A 26,851-nucleotide genomic window follows, 5' to 3' on the forward strand; every position below is an offset into this window, starting at 1 on the left:
ACCGAGGTCAGTCGATGAGTGTGAGCACCTAATTTTTGACCATATTTGAATTTCTCACCACTTTTTAGTATATAAATATATTTTAAGTTTAATCTATATATTTTAGCTCTTACTTCACATGTTATAAGTGTTACTTAAGAAAATTATATCCACTCATCTCAGCAATACCTCACTTCCTACTTCCCCCAACTCCCTCACGTCACTTTACACTAGCACTCATTTACTCCTTTTTCCCCAACTCCCTCACGTCACTTTTACACTAGTACTCCTTTACCACTTTTCCCCCAACTCTCTCATGTCACTTTACACTTGCACACATTTAACCCTTTTCCCCAACTCCCTCACGTCACTTTATACTAATACCACTTGAAAATATCACTTTAAAACAACCCCAAAAATCTGCCAATAAAACGAGCTAAAACCCAGCTGATTTTCCATCAATTTTCGGCTACAAAAATCAGCCAAAAACGTTCATTAAAACAAACCTGAAAATAGCTCATTTTCTCCACCCAAAATTGCATCAAAACAGCCCTTAAACCACCCAAAAACACCCCAAAAATCCAGTCTCAAAACAGCCCCAAATCAACTGCAAAATCCAGCCCCAAACCAGTCCCAAAAACACTGACCCCCCCCCCCCCAAAAAAAAAACACCTTTAAATCTCACAAGCTTCGGTTGAGTTTGAGGTCACCAACGAGGCCGCGTTTCGTTAGCTCTATTTTGAGTTCGGCACAGTTTTGGTTGCTACTTATCTAATTGTAAAGTTTTCTGTGGATGTTCCTGGAAGAGCTTTGTTATATGAAAAGTTTCAAACGAAGAGTTTGTCCCTGCTATTTTGCTTTCTAAGAAGTTATAACAGGTTATTTTCCTCCGCTCTATATTGTTTTGCGTTAGCATATTTCGTTTTTTTTTAAAGCATGATGTTGTGTGTTTCATATTGTTTTAGATATGGTTTTAATTATTTGATTAAATGAAGAGTTTAAACACATATGGGGTTAATGGCCAACTGTTTCATGGAAAGTTTGTTTGTTTAAATGATTGATTCTTAAAAGTGTTCCTAAAATCTATAGTGCTAGGTTACTATTCATTATGATCTTATGTTTGTAGTATCTTTGTATTTCTTTTTTAGTAATATTAGGTTGTGTTAATTTTAGTGTTAGTTAGCATTTGTTTTAGTTCATTTATTGTGACATGACTGAGATTTGTTTAGCTATTTGGATTTTAGGAGATGTTTGATTATGTTTGGATTAGTTTGGGGCTTACCTATATGTCACAATTATCTCCATAATTCATGGCCTTACAACAATCTCAAACCTTAGGAAAATTAACAACTTATAAACCTGCGTAGTTTGCTTTAGGCACGTTTAATAAAATCATTGTGACTATGGGTACGGTTCCCGTGGTATAGTCATGATACATAATGCCAAAATCAAGTGCGCGTTTTATGTGACTTGACCCAACTTCATACTAATAATAATAAACATGTTGTACATCGCGGGTGCGTTTCACGTGGAGCGGTTTGCAATGTGTACCAAAACGACAACTGTACGACATCGTAACTTGTTCAAGAAATAACTCCATAAATACTAAAAAGCGTTTAAATATTTAATTAAAAGAGGTCAAAGGTAAAATGCACAATCAGTTCAAAGCAGGTAATAAATCATATAATTAAGTCAAGTATTAATTGTTAAGCGACCGTGCTAAAACCACGAAACTCGGGAATGCCTCACACCTTCTCCCCGGTTAACAAAATTCCTTACCTGGTCTTCTGTGTTCGCGGACCATAAATAGAGTCAATTTTCTCGATTTGAAATTTTAAAATAAATCGGTGACTTGGGACACCATAATAATTATCCCAAGTGGCGACTCTAATTAATTAAATAATCTCATTTCGAATAATGTCACTTTAATTGAAAAAACTCCCCTATCCCTCGGGAAAAAGGAGGTGTAATAATGATTTGGTTAGTTGAGGTCGTCCTCGTCTGCTCGAACCTTGACACAATACACGTTGTGTATTTCATCCCATATAGTTGGGGGTACTTCATGAGTCGACTTAACAGTTTCCTAGTCACCCTTGACCCGTTCCTACTCAGCCCGTTCTGGAAGGCTGCGACTACCATTCCTTCCGACACGTTCGACAGGGTCATCCTTACTCGATTGAAACGGACGAGGAAGTCCCTCAGTCCCACTCCCGGAGACTGTTTAATGGGAAATATGTCATTTACTCTTGCTTCGGATTTCTTGGTCCCAGCTTACGAACTTGTCTTCCATCTCTTCGAAAGTTTCAATTGAGCGTGCAGGTAGTTGTGAATACTATGTCAACGCTCCTCCCGTGAGGGTCTCATCGGTTTTTTTCAACAAAATGGAGGACGCTTGTTCCTTGGCGAGATCATTGCCTTTCACGGCGGTGACGTAGTGAGTCACATTATCACGCCCCAAAATCGGGGAGCGCAACCGGAGCTCAACCGAGTGAACCCGACCGAGCAAGCCTATTAGATTTTCTTCTACCCAAACTCATCCATGAATAAAGAGGAGATACACTTCATTAATCAATCACTAAAAATATTTTATTAACAACTCCCATTTCATATCCATTAGCAATTTCATTCATAATTTCCAACATATTACAAGTTTAAAGATATAATGAAAAACATGTTTGTCAAATACCAACATTTCTAGTTTAATTCCCCACATCAAACACCAACCACAACCTATCTACGGTGCCTCTAAATACAATAGAAGAGTAATATAGAAATTCCGGCAACAAGGCCCCGGCTATACCTCAAAACACAAAGTACAACATCAAATGATATTAGGCCCAGAATAGAGTAGGGCTCACCAAAACCTGCTGAATAGGGAGTAACTGCTAACGACGACCAAAGTTGCCCGCTGATGAACCACCTGCATCCATTGAAGATGCAGCGCCCCCGGCAAAAGGGACGTTAGTACATATGGAATAGTACTAGTATGTAAAGCTAACCGTCCTCTTTCAAAATAGAATATCAATGTAAGAAAGGGAAAACCACAGAAACAACAATCAACAATTAATGATCTTTAAATGCCAATTTAAAACATAATAATTTCTAAAATATGAAGATACCATTGTGAAGTGATAATCAAAATATGATGATAATATTATTTTTGGTTGGGAGATCTTTACCACTGATATACCACTGTTTATAATATTACCGTTCACAATACCAATGTTCATAATACTAATAATCACAATACCAATGTTCATACTACCAATATTCACAATACAAATACCATCGTACTTTTAGCACGGAGTCCGATCACGACCCGATCGGCTAGACTATCTCATTAGAGACATCAACCACAATCAATACCAATACCACCGTAATTTTAGCATGGAGTCTGATCACGACCTGATCGACTAGGCTATCTCATTAGAGAAATCAACCACAATTACTATCAATACCAATACCACCGTAATTTTAGCACGGAATTCGATCACGTCTTGATCGGCTAGGCTGTCTTATTTGAAGACATCAACCAAAATCTCAATTTCAATTACAATCACCACCATGTATGCGACATAGTGTCCGATCACGACCCGATCGGCTAGGCTGTCTTATTCGAGACATCAACCTTTTTATATCAATCAATCCCATCACAATTAAGGGGAATAATCTTATCACATCAATCTCATCCCAATTAAAAGGGAATAATTTTATCACATCAATCTCATCCCAAACAAGGGGGTAATTCACAAAAATAACATAGGTACAAATGTATTTACCTCATCATCTTTCACATTGTATGAATCTCCACTAAGTATTTTCAACCAATAACAACAACAATATTTTCTTGGCTCTTTTGGTCATTCACAAGATTCTTTATTCAAGGCACGATAGCCGCATTTGATATTCCACACTTTCATTTCTTCCCTCTCATGTATCATCATCATAAACATCAACATATATACTATTTCGAAAATCCCAACTTTAAGTTCATTAGAAATGAACAATTTAAGCACAATAGATTTCTTTCCGAGAATTGGAGTAAAATAATTGGTAATTGATGCGCAAGTTAAAATCATCAACAATTAACACACCATTTATTCTTGAAATACTTTCCCCCCAAAAGGGCAATACACAATTTTCACTCACGAATATGTAAGAACTCAAAATACATTGAAAATACTCACAAAGCATAGTATTTGCGAAAACAACCACATATAGCATGACTTGAGTACAAAAGCTTTTAGGCAATTCTATTTTCGAAGTCATTTAAAAACAGTTGAGTCGAGGCTCATTTCATAATCTTTATCACATATTCTTATTTCATTGGCACCATTAGCCACAACTATAACTTAAATTCTTGGCACGTTGGCCACACTCTATATCCCCAATTCACTTATTTCACTTTCAACCATCTTTATAGATTATCAACAATAAGACATTTCTAATCAAGACTTTAGGTACATATATGAGCAATTAAGAGTCTTAAGAATATTGAGATTTTCTCACACAATTTGGCATCATAACCTTCATTTAGAACACAACTCAAAGATATAGCATTTTAATACACATATCATTCTTGAACACATTCCCAACGGATAACATAATGTGATAGGAATATTCGGAACAAGTTTTGATTACACAATTCTCATCACTTTACTTATTCGGGACAATCGAATTTATTGGGAACAACTCGGGACATAGAATAAGGAACTTGAGACAACTATACTTGAAACTTACGGGAACATTATTGAATTCAATTCTAAGAGAGAAAGTTTAGCCAACATACCTCACTTTGAGCTTTTCTTAAATTACTACAACGTTTCAGAAATTCTAGCAATCCCAATCTATTTCGAGAGATAACAAAATTGAACACAAATTAGGAATATATTCATGGTTTGAGCTCATTTGAGCATTTCATCAAACACTTGGTGTGCAAATTTGTCTACAAGGTTCTTCTACAAGATTTTCTTCCCTCCACAACCCAATCCTTACTTATTTGAGCTCAACAATCTTTTCACAAACCTTATTGGTACAATCATATATACATAATACTCTTACATCTAAGAATCATACTCCCAATCACCAATCTTTTATCCCAAACTCGATATTGAATCTTACCTCTCAGATGAAGATCTTGTGATTAGCTTCCTTGATTCTTGAAGATTGGATGACTAGAATGTTAGGTTCCCTCCTTCTCTCTCTAAAATTCTCTTACCTCTCTCTAAAACCCTCAGAAAAATACCCCAAATAAGCTTCAAAGGCTATTTATTAAAATAGGGTCAGGTTATGAAAATAAAAAAATTAACCCTCCGAAATCAGGTATGCCGTCGCATAATGGACCGCAGAATGGGTATGCGGGCCGCACAATTGATCGCAAAATCAGTACCCAGAACTGGGCTATTCTGGTACATTCTGCGACCAATTTTGCGGTTGCAGAAGCAGTTTCGCAATCGCATAATGGTTCTGCGATCGCAGAATTGGTCGCAGAATCGCATTTTTTCCAGCCTTTAGCAATTTGGTTATAACTTCTTGTAGGAATGTCCAAATGATGAACGGTTTAAAGAATTAGAAACTAGACACATAGACCTTTCCCTTGATAGGTAATACACCATATAACTCTTCATATCAGGAGAGGTATACTCATTTGAAATTAGGTCTTATGCGAACTCACTTGAAACTTTATCCCATCATAAAATTTTCAACTTGACTTAGCCTTGGGGCTCTTCTTAGACCATAAACCATTCTTAATGCACCTCATACATATATTATCATGATCAATTGATATCATTCATATAATAGTCATTGTCTACACACAAAATAATATAATTAGCGCATATCAACTTTCTTAATAACGCTTAAGTACTTCAAAATTTTCCAGGGTGTTACACACATGGTCTTCGGGTTCGGTCGTGCCATCATATATTTTCAGGTAGGGTGGCATTTTAAAGTTTTTTGGTATGGCATGTGGGTCGGTGTCATCCCTATATGGATTCTCGACGAACCGACCGGCATCTCTCTTCGGCAAGAGATTTGGGACGCCCAGTATCTTATCTACCCTTTCTTGGTGTTCTCACATTTGGTCCCGGAATGCTTTGTTCTCATTCTCCATGCTTTTAAAAATGACTGCGAGAGCGTCGTCACCTGTACTATTAGTGACATTGTGAGTGATACCTATCGTTGGAGGAGGAGGGAATTGGTTATGCTGCTCGTCTGTTGGTTGTATAATGCAAGTACTCACGTTTTCTGTAACTATGTCACGAGCGGGCTTATGGGGGACGCTGGTTAGCGTATCAGTTAGCCAGGCCTCAAGGTGTTGTTTTACAGCAGGTGGCGTCTCCTCCACCACAGATGTGAAGGCTCCCTTACGAAGAGATTTTGTGATGCTGCAGTGAGGAGGAGGTGCCCTATCTTGTCTAGGGGAGGCATTGGGCATTGCGTCTCTGTCCGCTATTTCACAGCTCTCATTGATGACGTTCATGAGATTGGTTGAGAGGCCACTTATTATTCTCGTCCTTTCTTCTTTGTTACCTGCCATATGTGATTCGCGCACACAAAGAAAGGAGATCTTGTTCTTGTTTTTTTTACGTTAGTGAACCGTGTTAGTTATAGATCTAGAAGAAACTAAAAATTTAACTAGAAAATCCTCACAGACGGCGCCAGATTGTTTGACCAAAAAAGTATGACCTTCGGCTAAAAGAATAAGTTTGTAAAATAATGGGTTAAACCTAGTTAAAAATAATATCTCTAGATGTGAGCTTAAAAAACGTAAGTAACCTTAAACAAATCTCGAAGTGTGTTGACTATCACATACATTGATTGTTTTGAAAAATACGAGCAATAATGAGGGGAGAACTAACAATAAATAACATTAAATGATATTTAAGTAAATAAGAAAAAAAGTGATTCACCCAATAAATGATGGGCTAGATGAGATGATTATCCCTCCTGATAATGATGAGTGACAGATAAATCCTCGAATGTTCGAATTATTCTCGGATCTGATGGAAATGTGTAGAATAATATGAACAAGAATCTTAATGAAAATGTAGTGCTTGTATCTTTATAAGACAGAGAATCTTTTATCAAAAGTCTGTTCTTATCAAATGAATGTTGCATGCCCTGCATCACTGTCTCTTTTTTCTATATATATGAGACATACCACTAACACACCATAATAGTACAAGTGCAGATAATATCCACTAAAATATTCTCTTTAATATCCCATTTTGAAAATTAGCCGTTACGACTCTGCTAATGATATTCGATCTCATCCGTTGTTGATATCTCGACCACAAACCTTACTGCTTCCTGGTCGACCTCGACTGATCCATTCCTTAGCGCTTTATTGCCCTAAAATATTTTAGGACAGATTTCGAACTATAAGGGAAGATCTCGAGGAGGACTTTTGAAATGATATCTTACGATAATCTTTTCAAATTAGTTCAGAGCTAATCTAGTATCAAATCCCTTTACAGCTTTTAGAGAATTTGTGCTTTATCTAGGAAGGTGGACGTAACAAAATTAAATTCATAAGAAATGACCCTAACGTTGAAAATTGGGCAGAAAAGTTGTATTGGTACTGCTACTATTTATTTAGTTATAAAGAACGATTCAATTCTCATTTTAAAAATAGTAGTATTGTTTAATAGGGAAGCAGTGATGAGGAAATTACGAATATCTGAATCAGTGATATAGGGTTTATTATTGCGTGTTATCGGGTTCAAAATGCGGTATTTGAACTTTGAAGGCGATTATATCTAGGATGAGTACATATTAACAGTATCAAATTGACATTAACTTTAAATCATTTTTCAGAAGCTATACACGTAGTTAAATATCATTATTTTCGAAATTATCAATTAATTTACAGCTTATTTGGATGGTTGTTACACATCGTATTGTATGATATTGTTACTTTAAATACAATATTTGTTTTGATTGTTACTTAAATTTTATTGTATCGTATCGTTAAATCCATCGTTACGTACAACAACAACAACAACCCAGTATAATCTCATTAGCGGGGTCTGAGGAAGGTAGTGTGTACGCAGACCTTACCCCTACCATGAGTTAGAGAGGCTGTTTCCAATAGACCCTCGGCATCCTTCCCTCCAAGAACCCCCACCTTGCTCTTGGGGTGACTCGAACTCACAACCTCTTGATTTGAAGTGGAGGATGCTTACCACTAGAGCAACCCACCCTTGTCATTAAAAACTTTGTTACGTAATGACGAAAAATGTCACTTTATGGAACGACGAATTTGGTGTGGTGACGTCTTTTCCTTATTTATTTTTTTTCATCTTGCCCTTCCTTATTATTAAATAATCATATTTTATCCTTTATAAAAAATTTTTATATAATAATTTTACTGTGTATCCTATTTTTTCTTAGTAATGTTACAAATTTATTCTTTATATTGTTGTGCGTGGCATTATGAAGCAACGTCAAACAATACAATCTATCCAAATATTATATTCATCAAATAATATAATACAATATGATATAATATAATACGATATATTATGAAATGACATATAACAACAATCCAAACGAGGTGTTAGAGGTACTCCGTAGTGAAAAAGTTACCACGATAAAATAATGGCGTCACAATGTGATAAATATGACCCCACCATGTTGCATCCAAGGGAATCCCTCGAAGCAACCCGACCCGTAAAATCACTGTAAATTGGGCGCAAACGTAGCGTCACTGGAGAGAGACCAAGTGCTGGACGCAAACCCTCAAATCTTCCGGAAGGTTAGCGAAGAAAGTTTAAGAGGAGCCAGGAGAGTAGTAGGGTTCACACACACACACACACACACACTCACTCTCTCTCTCACTCTCTCTCTCTCTCTCTCCTGTCTTCTCTCTCATCCATACTCATTTTTCTCTTTCGAATCATATTTTGATTTCGACCGAAATACAAACGTAGAGAAACCTACAACTGTTTTACCCTCTCGGCGATTCAGGTACATTTATTAAAGATCCCTCTTTTTCTGATCCGTTTTTGTTACGAAGTATCCATTTTCTAGATTTCAATTGCTTGATTTACTGCGCTACTTTGATGTAGTTGTGCAGATATTTGTATTTACTTACGTGTGGGCTGTTAATTTTGAGCAAACTGCTTTCGATTTTGTGTATTAATTGCATTTATTAGGTTTGCTTTGTGTGTTAGTGTTTACAAATTGGGGGTGGGGGGGTGGGGGGGGGGGTTGGTTTGCCACTGTTCTATTAGTTGAAAAATGATAGCCTACTTTTTTCAACGGACCTGCAAAATACACGTTTTTATCCATATTCAAAGGAAAAGTATACCATGCATTTCGTGTTTAGAAACCACATGCGCTTTGCTAATTGTTCCATAACATATTCTAAATCTTTCAAGTCAATGTGAAAGTTAGCAACAAGACGTGTTATGGATAACGTTTACCTAAGAGTTTCAATTTTAATGGTTGAAATTAGAAAATGGGTCTCTTTTCTTGTTTGGAGATTTTATAAGAGGTCCTTCTGGCTTGTTTTTTCTATTTGGAAATACCTTATTAGCTGTGTCAAACCGAAAGAGGAAAAAAGGTGCCCCCCTTCAAAATTAGGGCGAATCTGGGAGGTAACTATACTTGTTTGAAGTGATGAATAAATGATGTCGGTGTTTAGGTTGGTGCCTTGGTGGATAGGGTGATAAATGCTAATGTGATTAACTTTTACTGTTGAGGTATGATATTCTATTGTTCTGTTCAGTATGTTGAGGATATCTTGTACAAAAATTGTTAACGGCCTAGTTAGAGGATAAAGGAACACAAATTGGAAGATCATTATTCTCCCAGTTGAATGACCTTTCTGCTCATATTTGAATTTTGTTCATGCACAAATACTGTTCTTTTCATATTTTTTCTATTGCAAAGTGCCAAAGTTGGGATATTGAAAGAGATTTTGATCCTTCGTGTTCTTTTACAAGTTAAACAATCTTGGCTAGTTGATTGTTTTGCCCATCTTTTTTACACAAAGAATAGTTTATATTTAGTATACTCATACGGAGGAGGGCATGGTTATAAAATTTCTGTTATCGGCTTGTTGGCAGTTCAGAGTTGGATTAGTATTTGGATAATATAACAGATGTTTTTTGATAAAAAGGTGGAAGATTATATAAAAATGTTGCAACCATATTTTTATTCCTTTCTCCTCTGCCACCATGCCGTTAGAAGAGCCCCCCCGAGGGGGGGTATCACTCTACTCTCAGTTAATCGATGGTAGTTCAAAGGTATAAAAGAACTATAGATCATAACTATGAAAAATCTTGCTCATTGAACTGAGTAATATCCACAATCAAGACTTCATGATATATAAAAACATATCTTGCTTGTGAAATAACGTACAAAAAGGTTAAAAACCATATATTAAAGCCATTAATTTGCCTGTATTATGCATTCACATACTTTTATTAAAGATGGGGTGAAAATCTTTCCTCTTGCCAATATTGTGTTAAAAAGACTTCTTTGATTAGGCACCCAAGGGTGTGACCTTAGTTGTCAATAATGTGGTGCAAACCTCGGATGTCAGTGTTCAATCCCAGCAGAGAGACAAAATACACTAGATTTTTTTCCATCCACCTAAGTTTTGTAGGACAGAGTTACCAGGACATATGCTGGTGGGAAGTAGCCCGTACTTCATGGAATAGTCGAGGTGCATGCAAGCTGGTCAGGATATCACCATTATAAAAAAGACTTCTTTGATCAGTATCTTTGTGTATTTAAACTTCCCTCCAACTTTAGCCGATAAACATTCTCTCAATTCCATTACAGAATCGTGACATTGACCGATGATGCCTATTTTGATCTCTAAATTATCTAGCTCTAATTCTTGTTTTATTTATTTTTTATCAAAACGTCCACTCCTGTTTTCTTATCCTTTTCTCTTTTCTTTTCACGCGGTTTGTTAACTTGAATTTATGTTATTGTTCTCATTATTTTGCCTATTATTCTTTATCAAAAAAGAAAATGTTTACTTGCGGGTGCCGTATGTTAGTCTGAATCATTTGTGATCTAAATCTAGGCTCTTTATGAATTTTCCTCAAATATTGTGATGCGCAATTGTTTTTTAGTTTTAAGTGCACGAGATAATTGAGTCCCTTCTCTTTTATTTTCAATTTTGTAGGTTGAAGTTTAAGTTTTCATTGGCATTTAGAAAAATACTACTCTCTCCATCCCAATTTATGTAGCACTCTTTCCTTTTTAGTTAGTTCCAAAAAAATATCACCTTTCTTTATTTAGAAACAATTTATCATTAGAATTCCTACTTTAACTTTAATGAATTGATTTACATCTACACAAATATCTATGGTCCACATAAATTGAGATGGAGTGAGTAAATAGGAGCATTTTTCTCTTTTTAAATTTCAACTTTTATTTTGTAGAACTCTATCATTCTTCACTATTATCAACAAATGCATTTTATAATTATTTTTTTGACATATTAAATAATCTTTTATTTGTTACATAGGTGAGTCAAATAAGATAAATGAAAAAAAGAAGCTCAGATACATTATAGTACCAAAACAAATCTAACAGAGGAAGTTGTTAATTAGAGGGCAAAATAGACATTAAATTACCTGTCAGTGGTCTTGAGATGGAGTGGGAGAATATCTATGGTCTAACTCGAAGGTCGGCAGGGAGAGTGATTTTTAACAATAAGCTGGAGGTGAACTATTTTCACCTGTTAAAGGCATAAACTTCTTGGTCCACTGGAGATGTTCTGAAGCACCACTATGTGTTGGATGTTGGTTTTTTCGTGAGAGCACATTTGTGGCCGTGCTGGTTCACTAGATGAGCATTTAAACAGTGGAGATTTTCTGCTCTACTTCCTAAAAGTGCTTCGAAAGATGAGATATTGTAGAGAGAGGACGCCAATAATTCAGTTCTCATGTTATGTTGATCAGCATTGTGTTACTGAACACTTTTTTGGTGATTTAAGGAATTTTTTAATCCTCTAGCTTTCTTTAAGTTAGGACAGCAATTTTCTCTGTTTTAAGAAAACTTAAATGAGTACTTGTAAAAAAATAAAAAGAACTAACAACATAAATGAACGGGCCCAAGCTCTAAGTGCAGAGTTTATGAAACATTGAAACCATTGCATGATATCTTTTTCCTTCTTTCCAGTTTTTGTTTTAATAGTTTAAATTGTTCTTCTAGCGAAATTACTAACATCCCCACCCTTTCGCATTGTTTCTTTGTTCCCTTTATTTTGGGGATGGGGACTGTATCTTCTTTACTAGAAAATGACAAAAAATAGCAAGGTGCGGCGGGTACGTGATTTCCATCACCATGATTTGCTATCTTGCCGCTCAAAGGTGTGCAAAAAGATTCAAAAGGAGAAACGACCAAAATCATCAGAGAAGAAAGAATGGGAAGGGGCAACTTGCTCAGTTTGCATGGAGCATCCTCACAATGCAGTGCTGCTGCTGTGCTCTTCTTATGACAAGGGATGTCGTCCTTATATGTGTGCCACTAGCTGTCGTTTGTCGAATTGTCTTGAGCAGTACAAGAAAGCCTATGCTAAAGTCACTTCAATTGAGGGATCTGAACCAGGGTTGCTGTCAACTGATGATCCAAATTGCTCGTCAGGAGCAGGTTCTTGTGCTGGGAAGTCGGTAGTTGAACTTCTATGCCCACTCTGTCGCGGGCAGGTGAAGGGTTGGACTGTTGTGGAACCTGCACGCAAGCATTTAAATGCAAAGAAGAGAACATGCATGCATGAAAATTGCTCATTTGTTGGGACGTACAAAAAGTTAAGGAAACATGTAAGGCGGGAGCATCCATCAGCACGCCCCCTCGAAGTGGACCCTTCACATGTAGAGAAATGGAAGAAACTTGAGCATGAGAGAGAGTTGAACGATGTGTTTAGCACAATCAGATCTGCCATGCCTGGGGCAATTGTAATGGGAGATTATGTAATAGAGGGTAACTTCGGTGGCTTCCACAGGAATTTTGGATTAGACGACCACCTCGGCGAGACTCTTTTTAGGTCGGAATCTAATGGCAATCACTGGAATGATATTGTCCACTCAGATGATGTTTTCGATGATGGCTATCATTCATTTGATGAGGATGATTTCTTCGTCCATCATTCTGGTAGTGGCGCTGCATCTAATGTTTTCAATAGAATTTCTCGACTTCGTAGTAGGCTCTTATTGGGAAGATCAAGGAGGCGGCAGCGACATCGAGCCAGTAGCAGAATTCGGTGATTTATCAGGAAAAACGTTTCATGAGTGGTTGGGATGATGATGCGTGTTTATTAGATAATGACTTTCTTCGTCACAACACAAAGAAAAATGTGTCAGGATATTCATATTTTGATCCTAACCACGGTTGTTGCAGTTTTAAGAGGATTGATGACACTGTTTACAGCAATTTGGAGTTCCTTTAGTTGCCTGTAAATTGGAACCAGATTGCATAGTAAATTAAATTCAACCCTCCTCCCTACTGCTAGGTACTTAAATTTCATGAACTAGGACGATAGTTTCATAAATTGAGTTGACTTCAGAGAATTTTGTATTTTGTTTCTCTCATTGGATATATATCCTTCAGGAATGAAGGGTGCGGTATTTATGCATGGGGTTAATTTCATAATCATGAACTAGTATTTGCTCGTATTGTGTTTTGTTCTGTACTTTTGCTGATTCGTTTAAGAAGCTGATTTTAAAATACTTGTACTTATGTTTTACCGGCTTGCATTGGTTACGTGATTTGTCATTTTTTTTGAATAGTTTGATTGGTCTTTCCTGCTCCACGTTGGCCTTATTTTTTTCTTTCTAATGATGACTCAAAATTAAGGGTGGTTTTATTCCCCTTCCTCTTTCCTTTTTTCTTATATAATGTGTCAAAACCGTGCTGTGATGTTGGTGAAAGGTGGCTTAGTTGCCCCCGCTACCTCTCATAACGTTTGGACTTCTTAATCTGTTCCGTATAATGAGTTGATTTTTCTCTAATCGACAACTTATAACTATTTATAAATATAAAGTTATATATATATATATATATATATATATATATTGCTTATGGTTTGATTGTAGTGCAGGTATTAATATACTGGTTTGACTTGCAAGCAAAACTTGGGTTTGAAACATTAGAAAGCCAATGCCTTCGTTTTTGGTAGATTCTCGTGCTGCTATATATGGAGTTGAGTTGCAATTACAAATTTGCTTTATCGGTGTAATACGCACAAGGTGGGATTCACCTATTCGTGCGCCAATCTCCTTTTTTTTTCTTTTTTTTTTTTGGTGAAAAAAATTATACACAACTCTCATAGACATAAAGTAGTGTCGGAATTTACAAAATGCCGACAAGGCTTTCCAGTAACATGCGGGGACGACGTTAACTTCTTGGAGATTTATTGACATGTTAAAAAAAAATGGACATGATGCTGTCAGATTCAAGCTTCCAATCTTATACTTTTTATGATGTAGTAATATATTTCAATTGGTAGTCACAGTAACAAAAAACGTATATTAGTTAGTTAAGTATATAGGAAGCAGATTGAAAAGAAAGATTAATGGAGCATTAGCTTCTTTTTTTTTGGTGACACTTGTGAAATATTACCATACCAGCAAAATCAATTCAATACACCTAAAGAGCACTCATAGTCTAGCCCCCTTCTAGGAAAGTTGCAAGGACTAATGAGTCAAATATCTCTAGTTACACAAACTCTGTATAAGAAAAGCACTCTTCTGACTTCCTTTTGATCCTCTATACATGTCTAATATCTCCCTAATTACTGCATGTATTTGTTGTAACACAAAACAACTATGTACACTTTGCCCTCTAAAGATCCTATAATTTCTAGCTACCCATATTTGATATATCATTGCTCCATAAATTGCGGCCATGACTTCTTTCTTGAACCTGTTCCAGTGTTTGTGCTTTATCCTGATCAATGCTTCCTTTTATTTCATTGTGTTGTAGTTTAATCCCAATCCACTGTTGCACTATATCCCATGCCACTTCTGCCCAGTTACACTCATAAAACAAGTGTGTTGAGCTCTCCAGTTTGTCCTCCTCGCATAAGCCACAACTAGTATTATCACATACAAGACCAATCCTCTGCATCCTCTCTTTTGTGAGCAATCTATCTTGTGCAGCCAACCATAAAATGACCCTATGCTTCGGTAGTACTATCCTGCTCCATATCAACTCAGCAGCTTCCATCTTTGTTGCATCTCCCAGTAGCTCCAAATACCCTCTAGAAGCTGAGTAGTGTTTATTAGACGTTAGGCAGTATTTCCCTTCATTATACCAGCTTCCCATTCTAATTTTAATCTTATGCAATTTCCTCCAATACCAACTACTGTCATTGGATGGATTATGCATCCAGAAATCATGCTCACCATTCATATAGATCCCATTCGCCCATTTCAACCATAAGATGTCATTCTTCTCCATTATCAACCATATCAGTTTACCAACCATTGCTATATTCCATAACTTGCATCCTTTAATGTTTAGTCCACCCTGTTTCTTTGGACGACAGACTTTATCCCAGGCTACTAATAATATCTTCTTCTTTTCTGTTGTACTGCCCCATAGAAATTCCCTACACTTCCTATCCACTTCTGATAATACACTTTGAGGTAGAATGAAAACTGACCCCCAGAAATTGTGTAGTGAAAATAGCACTGAATTTATGATCTGTAGTCTGCATGCATATGACAAATGTCTAGTTGGGTTGGCCCTGATTTTGGTTGTGATCTTCATGCTCAGTTGGTAACATTCAAGTTTGTTCCACTTCCTTGATGTCAATGGAAAAGCCTGTAATACTCTGCAATCTTTCCTTAGTAGCTGCATCAACCCCTGCAATAAATAGGTTAGATTTATCTATGTTTGCCTCAAGTCCAGTAGTTTCTGAGAAGTGTTTCAAAGTCTCCATCACTCTCTTGATTGAAGTCTCATTCCCTTTACAAAAAATCATTAAGTCATCCGCAAATATAAGATGTGTCAATTTTTGCTTTTTGCACATTGGATGGAATCTGAAATTCGGCAAAGCACTCATTTTACCTAGGATCCTAGACAAATACTCCATTATCATCACAAACAGCAGGGGAGATATGGGGTCCCCTTGCCTCAACCCCCTTCTTCCTTCAAAATACCCATAATTTCCTCCATTCACTTTCAATGAGAACTTTGTAGTTGTAACACACACCATTATTAACTTTATGAACTTTTCTGGAAATCCATACCCTAGTATCATCTCCTCTATGAACTCCCATCTCACCATATCATATGCCTTCCTTAGGTCTATCTTCATGAGACATCTTGGAGATGTTTTCCTGTTGTAATGCCTGAGCAGGTCATGGCATATTAGAACATTATGCACTTCACCAGTGATGGCAGAACCCCCTTTAGCCTCTTACACAACATCTTTGATATACATTTATAGACCACATTGCAACAGGATATAGGTCTGAATTGACTTGCATTCTCTGGATTAGTGATCTTTGGTATTAATGTGATCACTGTTGCATTTAGTTCCTTAAGCAGTATCCCATTTCTGAAGAATTCTAGCACAGCTTCACTAATGTCTTCCCCAGTTATACCCCATGTGTCTCTAAAAAATCCACTACCATACCCATCTGGCCCTGGGCTCTTTATCTTATTTATGTTGAACATTGCTTCCTTGACATCCTTCCTTGTGTAGTTCTGAAGGAGTTCTAGTTGTTGTGTAACTGATAAAGTGTATCCATTCTTTAGGAATCCCTCATAAGCTCTCTTCCTCTGCCCTCCTGTTTCTCCAAGGAGTTTCTGGTAGAATCTACCAAAGATAGCCGCTATCTCTCCAGGTTCATGTTGTATCTGGTGATTTTCATCTTGTAATTGAGTAATAGCCTGCACAAGTTTCTTCTGTTTTAATATAGAGTGGAAATATTTCGTGTTATCATCTCCAAGTTTGATCCAAGTTGCTTTGCTTCTCTGAATCAGCATTGTTTCAGCCAAGTAGCTTGACCTTTTGAACCTCATGCATACTTCCTTTTCCAGCATTTGTAAGTCATCATCCATTGGTCTCTGTTGCAACATCATCTGTACTCTCTGTAGTTCAGCCCTATCCTTATCTACTTCCTGCATTATGTTCCTGAAATCTGTTGTATGCAGTCCTCTCAACTTTTGCTTTAGTGCTTTCAATTTACTCACCACCTGAAACGTTCTACATCCTTCAATTTGCCTTGCCCACTCTTCTTTTACTATTCCCTGAAATTGTGGATGTGAGCTCCACATGTTACAATACTTAAAACATTTTCCTGTTCTTTTGAGGCTTATTTACCAAGTTGTCATGAACTGGGTTGTGATCACTCACACCCTCTGGTAAGTATCTTGTCCTGCAATCCGGCATGCTGTCCATCCCTTCTCCATTAACAAAAACCCAATCAATTTTTGAATAAACTCGATTACTATCCTGCTTATCATTCCAGGTGTATCTGCAGCCATCATTTGGTAATTCATTGAGCCCACAATTATCAAAGGCATTCCTGAAAATCCACCACTTCTGATAGAGTGACAGTATTGCCTCCAATTCTATCCTCCCTATGTAGTACTGAGTTAAAATCTCCCAGCACTATCCATGGTGTAATACTTTCCTTTCTTAGCTGATTCAAATACTCCCATAATTCCTTTCTCTCTTCCTTAAGATTGTGAGTATAAACAAATGTGATAAGAAATCTGATATGCATTGTTTCATATTTCACTAAGCATGTGATAGCTTGTGAATTTTCACTACTTTTTGTAACTTCATACATATCTTCTCTCCAGATCATACATACCCTACCATTATAGTGTGAAAGATGATTTGTATGTATCTTCCACCCACCAAACATATTATCAGCTATTGCATCTATTCTGTTGCTTTTTATTTTAGTCTCCAAAAGACCAATTAATCCTACTTCCAGCTCATTGCAGAGGAGTTTGACCTCCCTCTGCTTATTGAGGCCATTAAGGCCTCTAACATTCCAGCTTAAGATGTTAATCATCCCCAATACGTATAGTAGAGGTGCCTCCCCCATTCCTTGTACCCTCTGAAGTCCTGCTATGTTCACCTTTTTCCCCTTCCAATCTTTGGAAAGTATTTGTTAGACTTATTACTTCTTTCCTCACAGCTTGAGATGTCACAGCTTTGTGAGGTTGAATCCACCCTACTTCATGTTGAGTCTTCCTCCATTTCCCCCCTCCGGCTCTGCCTCTTTTGTTGTTTGCTTATGTAAAACCCCTGCTACAAGGTATCTTTTTTCTTTACTCTTTGTTACATCAACTTGTGTAGTCTTCTCTGCCACAGTCTGTTCTATGCGAGCTTCTTTATTCTTCCTGCAGTTTTCACCTTTGCGACCATACTTGTTACATACCTCACATTTGGTTGGTTTCCACCCATAGGTAACAGTTTGTGTGATGACTGCTCCTTTTTCATTTCTAAACATTATTTCCTCCGGTAGCTCCTCTCCCATTTTCACTTCAACTAGTATTCTAGCAAAATTGAGTCCTGCTTTCCTTTCTGTATTCTTATCCACCATTAACGGCTTCCCCACTAGACTACCTAGCTTAATCAAACCTCTTGCACTCCAATATTTGAAATCCAGGCCAGGCAGCTTTATCCAGATAGGTACCGACGCCAGTTCCTCCCTAGAAAACTCCATATCCGGGTTCCAAGCTTTCACAATCAGTGGCTTGTTATCAAAATGGTAAATCCCTCCTTCAATAACTTCATTCTTCCCAATCCCAGTGTCAAACCTTACTATCACAATAGCATTCTTCAGCATAGCTATCTTATTGATGCCATGTTTACCCCAAATTCTCTGGATATATCCATTTAACACAGTGAATGGTGGATGTGCCCCTAATACATAGCATACCACAGCATTCTGCCAGTAGTCAATTTCCGAGCTTATATCCTCTACATCAATTTCCCCAATTCTCTGCTCTCCTACACTTTCTGGATTAACAAATTCTAGTTTGAACCCAGCGTTTGAGATTTTGGAAATATCAAATTTGTCCCAAATTGAAGACAGAGAATCATTTTTCTTACCCAGATTTGCTTCCTGTTGCTCCACTTCATCAGCCCAAGATTGTTTAGGTCCACTTCCTTGCGTTTGAGTGATCTCCATCCATTCGCTCTCCCTCCCCTTTATTGGAGATTGCAGCTTCGTCCTATTCATAGTCCCATCTGTTTCCACCGAAATTGTTTTCCCATTCCCAATCACTGTTTCATTGATTTTTGTTTGAGCTAGTACTCTCTTTACTAGGCTCAGCTATGGTTATTCTCCGATTTTGAATCCTCGTGCTAGCTTCCCTTGCCGGAATTGTCGCCGGGATCGAGTTCTTTGGTCTCCTGCCCATGGCTGGCGCATGCTATGCTAACATGCACCGAGAGAACTTTATTATATATTTATATAGGTTTTTTTTTCCACATAGAAGGTTTAATGTTTTTGGTTTTGAAATATAAAGTGTGTACCTACAATTGAGTTATATATATAGGAGCTTTTAGAGTAGCTTAATCTTTTTAATTGAAATATAAAATGTGCACCTGCAAAGACTTCTTTTTTCGAGATAAAATGTAATGAGAAAGTAAAGGACCAGCCACATCGTATGGATGACAAACATATAGGAGTAGCTATCTTCTATTTTTAACTCCATTTTTAAGTTCATGAATCTTAGTACTTGGTTGTCTTTACCAACGAACTATAATTTGAAATTCATGCACAACCACAGTTTAACTGAATGAGAGAATACAACAGGAAAATTAAAAAAATTACTACTATAAGAAACGTAAAATATCCAGTTAAAGAAAACAATCAAAGGAAGTTTCAATGCTTATCCCTTTAATAACTTGATCGTCTTGATTGCTTACTGAATTACCAGGAACCTAAAATTTCCTTGAACAAGCACTTCAGTCTATTCTGCATAACACAGCAGAAGAAAGTCACATACTCATATTGTAATCACAAATTAATTGACAAGGCAAATCATATTGAATAAATGTGGATTTAAGTTATACACTCATTATAGAGATTATTAATACTTTAATAAATGGTTAAATTATGTTCGTGTAATTTTTTTTTTACACCATCAGATAAATTGACCAACAAGAATAAGTAACTTTTTCAATCAAGTCTGATTTGGTAACACGATAAATAGAGTCAAAATTTACTATAACCAATTAAATTATACTGATAGTGAAGAAAATCTTCACGACAGTATATATAATTTAAATCCTTATTATTATAGGGGATAAGAGCAATACTCACACAAAAATGAGTTGTCTTTGTTTTTGCTCCTCTAAGCTTTCTCCAATTTAACCTTCTTTGACAGCATGATTCTTCTCCATGTGTTCCAATGTGCTCATACCTCCATTCCTTATCTTTTGGGCGGAACAAACGGGAAAATGACAATCTAATCCTTCTTGTCCATCTCCATTTCTGCACAAAGTATTAACTCCTATTGACAAGAGACCGTCATATCTCAAACCTCTCTATAACATACATCTTTTATACCATCATTTTACTATAATGATCAAGTTTATTTTGGAACCAATTTTCATGTTATCTTATATTATATGTTCTCCAAATTAAAACATCATTTCGCTATAGTAGACAAAAAATGTCAGATCAAATGATATTGTTATATACCAATTAGACGAAATAAGCATTTCACTAAATCTTGGTACTATTTTAGTGGAGAAGGGGAAAAAAGACAAGCATTTTATCCATTGAGTTTCAAATCGTGTACCAGCTTATTGCCTCGAAGATGATTTTCTTGGTTATTTAACAAAAAAAAACGGAAAGAAAGAAAAAGAAACAATCATTTCAGTACCATTTAGATGGAATGCTATAAATATATACCTTGTATTTTTGGTTTGATGAATTGTTAGACTTCCACGAGAGTTGTTGATAATTGCCATGTCTTAATTCTTGAGCATAATTCAGGAGTTGTGCTCGACGATCGTAACCTCGCTTTCTTACCGTGCTAGGCCTTGTTAAAAATGGCTTTGGATGATTTCTTTTCGAGGGATTAGATCTATGTTTTGAATCTTTACTTGATAAAGATTCAACATAAACACTGATTATAACTCCTCCTTCCCTTTTCATTATCAAATTTAAGTGACAGCTTATTCTATCAAAATTGGCCTTTGGAATGATAATACAACATTTCACCAGCTAGTCTACATTGTCACATACTATTGTGCTTGCAAAGGTAAGTAGGCTGCTGTTCAGATAAAGAAACTACTTTTGCGAGGTTACAGGTATGTTTTTCGGGGTCTTTGGCCGATGAAAACTGAGAATTAGTTTGGGAACCAATTCCAATTTGGAAAACTTATATATTCCCAAGGGGACAACTTAGTGGCCACAATTTGATCCTTATATATATGACCTCCTAGCAAATGCTGTCCAATTGGATCTTTCTTCACTAATCCGGTGCACAAAGAATTTTGCGTTCACACAGGGTCTGAGGAAGGGCGTACTCCAAGGGGTGTGATGTATGCAGCCTAACATGATAGAAGTGTCAATGGCAAATTCCGGAGTAAACATTTTTCTTTTATTTGTTACGTAAAAGATATCCAACTTTATATTCATTACCCAAAAATCACGTTTCTTTCTTTTATTACACAAAAATTATTTTATTATGCTCTAGTTATCACAATAGTCACGTTGATCAGATTTTACAAGTCTTTCACCTGAAAAGTTTATTATTCCCTTGACATTATAAATCCTCTCATTTATATAATACCTTCTATATTATATACTATATAATATACTTTTACCCAAGTATTTTACTTATAATTAAAATAACTTAATATTATTTTATAATAAGTAGAATTATTAAATTTGTCAGTAATATTACCGTGAACAAATCTCAAGCCCATGTTCTTAACCATGCTTAATGAGATATTTTTAATAGAAATTATAAATTAAAGCTCACTGATTTATCAGCCAAGCCATACCCATTAATCCAATAAATAAAATACTCATATTTAGCATAATGACACATCAAATTAATACTTTTAAATAAATAATATTAACAGATAAAACTTTTAAAAAACTTGATATTAAATACAAATATCTTTGAAAGTTTTTTAAAATTTTTTATTGAATATAAAAAGCTATCATTTGTTAAGCAAATCTGTTTTTATTATTTCAAATAAATATTAAAAATAAATATTTTAAACATTTTTATATTTAAGATATGTTCATGTTTGAATATGATTAAACAAATTGAGTGCCATGAAAAAAATTAAATGTATGGATATATTACAAAAATAAAAAATAAAAAATATAAAATTATTTTAATTATAAGTAAAATACCTAGGTAAAAATATATTATATACTCCCTCCGATCCACAATAAGTGACCATTTTACCTTTTTATTTTGGTCCAAAATAAGTGTCCATTTACATAATCAAGAAGGAATTAATTTTATTTTCCCAAAATTTACCCTTATTTACATATTCCAATGTGTCAACGTAATAATTAATTATGGTTAATTTAGTGAATATATATATATATATTTTTTCTAGGAGTTCGTATTTCCTTAATGGGTGTACCAAAGATAAAATGGTCATTTATTGTGGACGGAGGGAGTATTATATAATATAAAAGATATTACATAAATAAGAACATTTATAATGTCAAGGGCATAATAGGCTTTTCAAGTAAAAGTATTATAAAATCTGGCAAATGTGACTTTTCTGATAGATAGAGCAAATGAAAATAATTTTTGTGTAACAAAAGAAAGAAAAATGACTTTTGGGTAATGAACACAAAGTTGAGTGATTTTTACGTAACAAAAAGAAGAAAAGTGACTTTTGCGTAATCAACACAAATTTGAATGACCACCCCTGAAATTTACTCGCGAATTCCATAACCCGAACATGTGACGTATAGGTCATGCGGAGACAACTTACATTAATCAAGTATGGAAATAAGAAAACATAATTTATGTTCCATTTCTCACATGCTATTTTATTCTACCGACATATTTTACGCTTTTACTTTGTGTTTCTAAAGAGATTTAAAAAATACCACACCAGTAGATCTAAAAGCGTAATGGTGCTGGTTGTTGTGGTAATATGAAAACTCATTTGCTCCAAAATAGAAAAAAGATAACTAATTCTTATTCCTCTGTAAAAATTCTAAAGACATTCTACTTTTGGAATAAGTCTTTTCAGGGAAGTAAAATAATCGAGAATCTTAAATTGTTAGAAGGGAAAAGAGATTACATAGCAAATAAATTGCTAAAGAAGTCTTGCACTTTACCAAGTTAAGGCGGGGTAAAACAAATTCACTCTGTTTACGCTAAACTAATGAATAGATGACATTTGTCGTTACACTGTTAAATCATAATAGTTAATTAATACATATTCTTACATTAATTTCTAACTTAACTATGATAAATTTAAAAGTACAAGAGGGGGTTAATTGTAGCCGATTTGTAAAACTTAGTTGACTATGTAGGAAATTAGTCGACTAGACTTTACACAGGAATTAATTGCAGTAGAAATAAACTGAGAAAATAGAAAAGTAAAGGAGGCGTAGCAGTTTTTATACTGGTTCAGTACCGGTGTGGTACCTACGTCCAGTTCCCTTGGGTCACAAGGGTTCTCTTAGATCTTCAGTACGCATTTACAACAATGATGGTTTTAGTACGTTCACCACCAACGATATACAACAACAATGTTTATTTCTAATATTGACACAACTCTTGTTTTATTTTCTAACTCTTCCTATCTTTTGCAACACTTGTAGACTCAAGAATATATTTTTTTTGTATTAAAAATTAGAAAGGTGTAGAAACAGATGTGAAGTTGTGTGCCCTTCGATGCCCTTCTACTTCTTCCGTTATAGCTTGATGAGTCTTCTGATTCCTTATCTTCTGGGATCGCATAACATGAATTATTGAAGGCCTTTCCTTGTGAGGCATAGATATCTAAGAGTGAGACCCAATGGTAGCCTCATGAATCTAGCTTGAAAGGGTAACTATATTTATCCTTGATCTTGACGAACTGGTTCCTCCATTTATCCTTGATTAGAGCTTTTGCAGATTGTTCTTGATTTATTCTCTAGCCGTGATTAACTCTCTTTCCTTTCTTGCGAGCTTGAGGATTTTTAGCAAGTCTGATTGATTGACTTTCCTTCTTTGTTCTTTGATTGATTGATTCTCTTTCCATTTGATGCAAAGTGCAAAATACATAGCTGTTAAGTTCCTCTGATTTCCCATATGATCTTCTTTCGTTTCATCAATGTCGTTGCTCTTTGAATTTGCACACAATGAGATGTCATTAGTCAAGGCTTCTTTAGATTATTGAACATTATTAAAATTCTAAACTTAACAATCTCCCCCTTTTTGATCATGACAATAATCTAAAAAGAGTTCGACTAATTTAGGAGATACTTCCCTTTACGAGTGTACTTCTGCTCCCCCTATCTTTGAGCTCTGATGTGCCTTGTTTGTTCTTCCCGTTGTCTTTGCTCTTTTTCTTCTCCCCCTTTGACATCAATCAAAAAGAGCAAGAAAAGAACAATAGCTAATAATAGTACTAGTTAAGCAGGCAAAAAATATATACAGCTAGCAGTTATACCGGGTATAGTCGACTTACATGCCTATCCAGACACAACCAAAGGAAAAAGTTTTAACATCCAACACACAAAGCAAAATAAAAGATTGTCTAAACAGCCCAGACACTTAATTCCTTCTAAGGAAATACTTCAAGGTGTTGATCACTTTGGTGCAGAAACTGTCATACGAGGCATCAATATTCTTGGTGACTTTGGTAAGCTTCTTAGTTACATCCCGTATAGCCTTGATTCCTTTCCTCTTTGTGGCTTGGAGAGTGATCCTTAGCCTAGCCACATCTGCTCCAAATTCCTTGGTTACTTCCCTGATCTTGTCCACCTGTTCCTTCATAGAGGTTAGCAATTCCTTGATACCTACAATATTTTGCTGCATTAGCAGCAACTGATCTGAGGAAGAGGATTTGTTGACTTCAGATTTAATCCCTCCAGTGCCTTGTTGAGGGATGGATTCAGGTGCCTAGTCTTTCTTAAGACAAGTTCCCTCAATCAAGGTATATCCCATCATGGCAAAGGTAGTCTTGTCATATGTGCTAGAGATGGTTTTAGGGGTATAGAGAGACAAATCCACTTTCATAACTTGCAAGATGTGAGAGATTAGTAAACCATAGGACAAACTGTTCGCAGAAGATGAAACATCCCTGATGCTTTCAAGAATGTACTGACGTACCCAAGCAAACCAATTAATAGTCTTCCCGTTTACTAGACAGTACAAGACAAACACATCTCAGAGAGACAGGGTGCTAAGAGAACCAGTACGGGGTAGCAAAGTGGTAGCAATTATGTGAGCTAGTACACGGTGTTCAAATTTCAAATTTTTTGGACCAATGTCAGGGGGTTTTTCAGACAACACACTTTTTGCTTCCTCAAACGACACTTCAAAATTATCAGGCTAAGAATGTTTCACAAATAAACTATACCCAACAAACTTTGTTGCAAAGATTTTCTCAAAATGATAAGCGTCAAGAATAATACGAGTTCCTAAAATCATGGATTCTAGATCATCTTTATCATTCACAAACAGATTTGCATAAAACATACGCATAGGCTTTTCATAGACAATGTCACCAACAATAGCAAATAGAGAGACAAGTTTTTGAGTTTCAAATACAGAGATAACATCATAGTGAGAGTTTTTTTATAGATTTCAAACTTACAGTGTGACCATAAGCAATCGACTTCCCTTTGAAAGCGACAAACCTAGCTTTCTCTTCGGGGCCACAGAAATTCATCTTGTCTTCACGGCCAAACTCTATGCTTTCTGTTTTCCCTCTTTTTTGAGACGATTATTTGGGGATGGACTCCATTGGACGCTTTCCAGCCCTCTTTTGGGAGATAAGAATATCTTCTTGAGAATCACTGGAATCATCCTCGAACAATGGATGATCTATGCTTTTTGAGGATTCTACATCTACAGGATCATCGGTTTGATGATTTTTCTTGAAGCAATGGCTTCTTTTGGGCATTGAGGAGGAAGGAGAGGGTTTGATTTTGGGCATGAGTTAAAGAGAGCAGAGAGAGAGAATGATTTTCTTTGAGAGAATAGGAGATATTATCGAGGGGGGAAGAGTTAAAAAGAGTTTGAATGGATGCCTCGATTCTTGGAGAGATGTGTGACGGGCAACTGAAAAGTTGCCTTCTGCAAGCCCGCAGTCAGTCCAGTCATTAATGCATGTACAGAGTAATCAAGTACTAAAAGATTTTTTGGGCAAAAATTATAAAGAACAATTGTGAAAAAAATTATAAACTTAGACAATTATGGAAAAATTTAGAACAGTTAGACGGGAATTAAACAAATACTCCATCCGTTCCAGTTTATGTAAACCTATTTTCTTTTTAGCCCATTCCAAAAAGAATGACTCCTTTCTAAATTTAAAAATAATTTAGCTTAAACTTCCAATTCTACACTTAATGAGAAGCTTTAATAACCACATAAATATTCTGGACCCCTTTTTGACTTATTTAGGACCACAAATTCCAAAAGTCTTCATTTTTTCTTAAACTTCGTGCCCAGTCAAACAGGTTCACATAAATTAGAACTGAGGGAGTACCAACTTTGTCACGAAGGAAACAAAATCTTTTTTCAAGAAATGGTTTTGTAAAAATATCTGCTAACTGATTTTCGGTATGTGGATATCCAGGCTCACTTTTCCATTCATTTGGAACAACTGATACTGGCTCCTTTTCAATAAGAATTGACCGTTCAACTGTAGGGAGTTCCTGATTGTCTACACGACTATCAGTCAATTGATCTTGCTGATCAGTCACCTCATCACGAGTATTTT

General features: G+C 36.0%; 2 protein-coding genes across 2 annotated transcripts; one reads left to right on the forward strand and one right to left on the reverse strand.

The window, feature by feature from the left end:
- The first annotated feature begins 8,685 nt into the window (after positions 1–8,685).
- On the forward strand, positions 8,686–13,616 carry LOC107806102 (uncharacterized). Its single transcript, XM_016630212.2, has 2 exons — positions 8,686–8,949; positions 12,243–13,616. Exon 2 carries the CDS (start codon positions 12,246–12,248, stop codon positions 13,209–13,211), a length of 966 nt encoding a protein of 321 aa, XP_016485698.1. The 5' UTR covers positions 8,686–8,949; positions 12,243–12,245; the 3' UTR covers positions 13,212–13,616.
- A 951-nt stretch (positions 13,617–14,567) lies between these two features.
- LOC107759793 (uncharacterized) lies at positions 14,568–21,258 on the reverse strand. The gene is made up of 3 exons (XM_016577804.2): positions 20,841–21,258; positions 20,247–20,417; positions 14,568–19,898 (listed from the first exon to the last, which is right to left on the reverse strand). The coding sequence occupies exons 1-3, from the start codon at positions 21,084–21,086 to the stop codon at positions 19,854–19,856; spliced, it is 462 nt and encodes a 153-aa protein (XP_016433290.1). The 5' UTR covers positions 21,087–21,258; the 3' UTR covers positions 14,568–19,853.
- Between the last annotated feature and the right edge of the window lie 5,593 nt (positions 21,259–26,851).

This window comes from Nicotiana tabacum, chromosome 2 (assembly GCF_000715075.1).
Source record: "Nicotiana tabacum cultivar K326 chromosome 2, ASM71507v2, whole genome shotgun sequence".
NCBI classification, from domain to species: Eukaryota; Viridiplantae; Streptophyta; class Magnoliopsida; order Solanales; family Solanaceae; genus Nicotiana; species Nicotiana tabacum.

Excerpts from the sequence above, each read along its gene's own strand:
- LOC107759793 (XM_016577804.2), bottom strand. The coding sequence starts at position 21,086 with ATGAAAAGGGAAGGAGGAGTTATAATCAGTGTTTATGTTGAATCTTTA. Across the intron at positions 20,418-20,840 it reads CATCAAACCAAAAATACAAG|AAATGGAGATGGACAAGAAG; the intron begins GTATATATTTAT and ends TACTTTGTGCAG. Across the intron at positions 19,899-20,246 it reads CAAAGACAACTCATTTTTGT|AATAGACTGAAGTGCTTGTT; the intron begins GTGAGTATTGCT and ends TGTGTTATGCAG.
- LOC107806102 (XM_016630212.2), top strand. The coding sequence starts at position 12,246 with ATGACAAAAAATAGCAAGGTGCGGCGGGTACGTGATTTCCATCACCAT.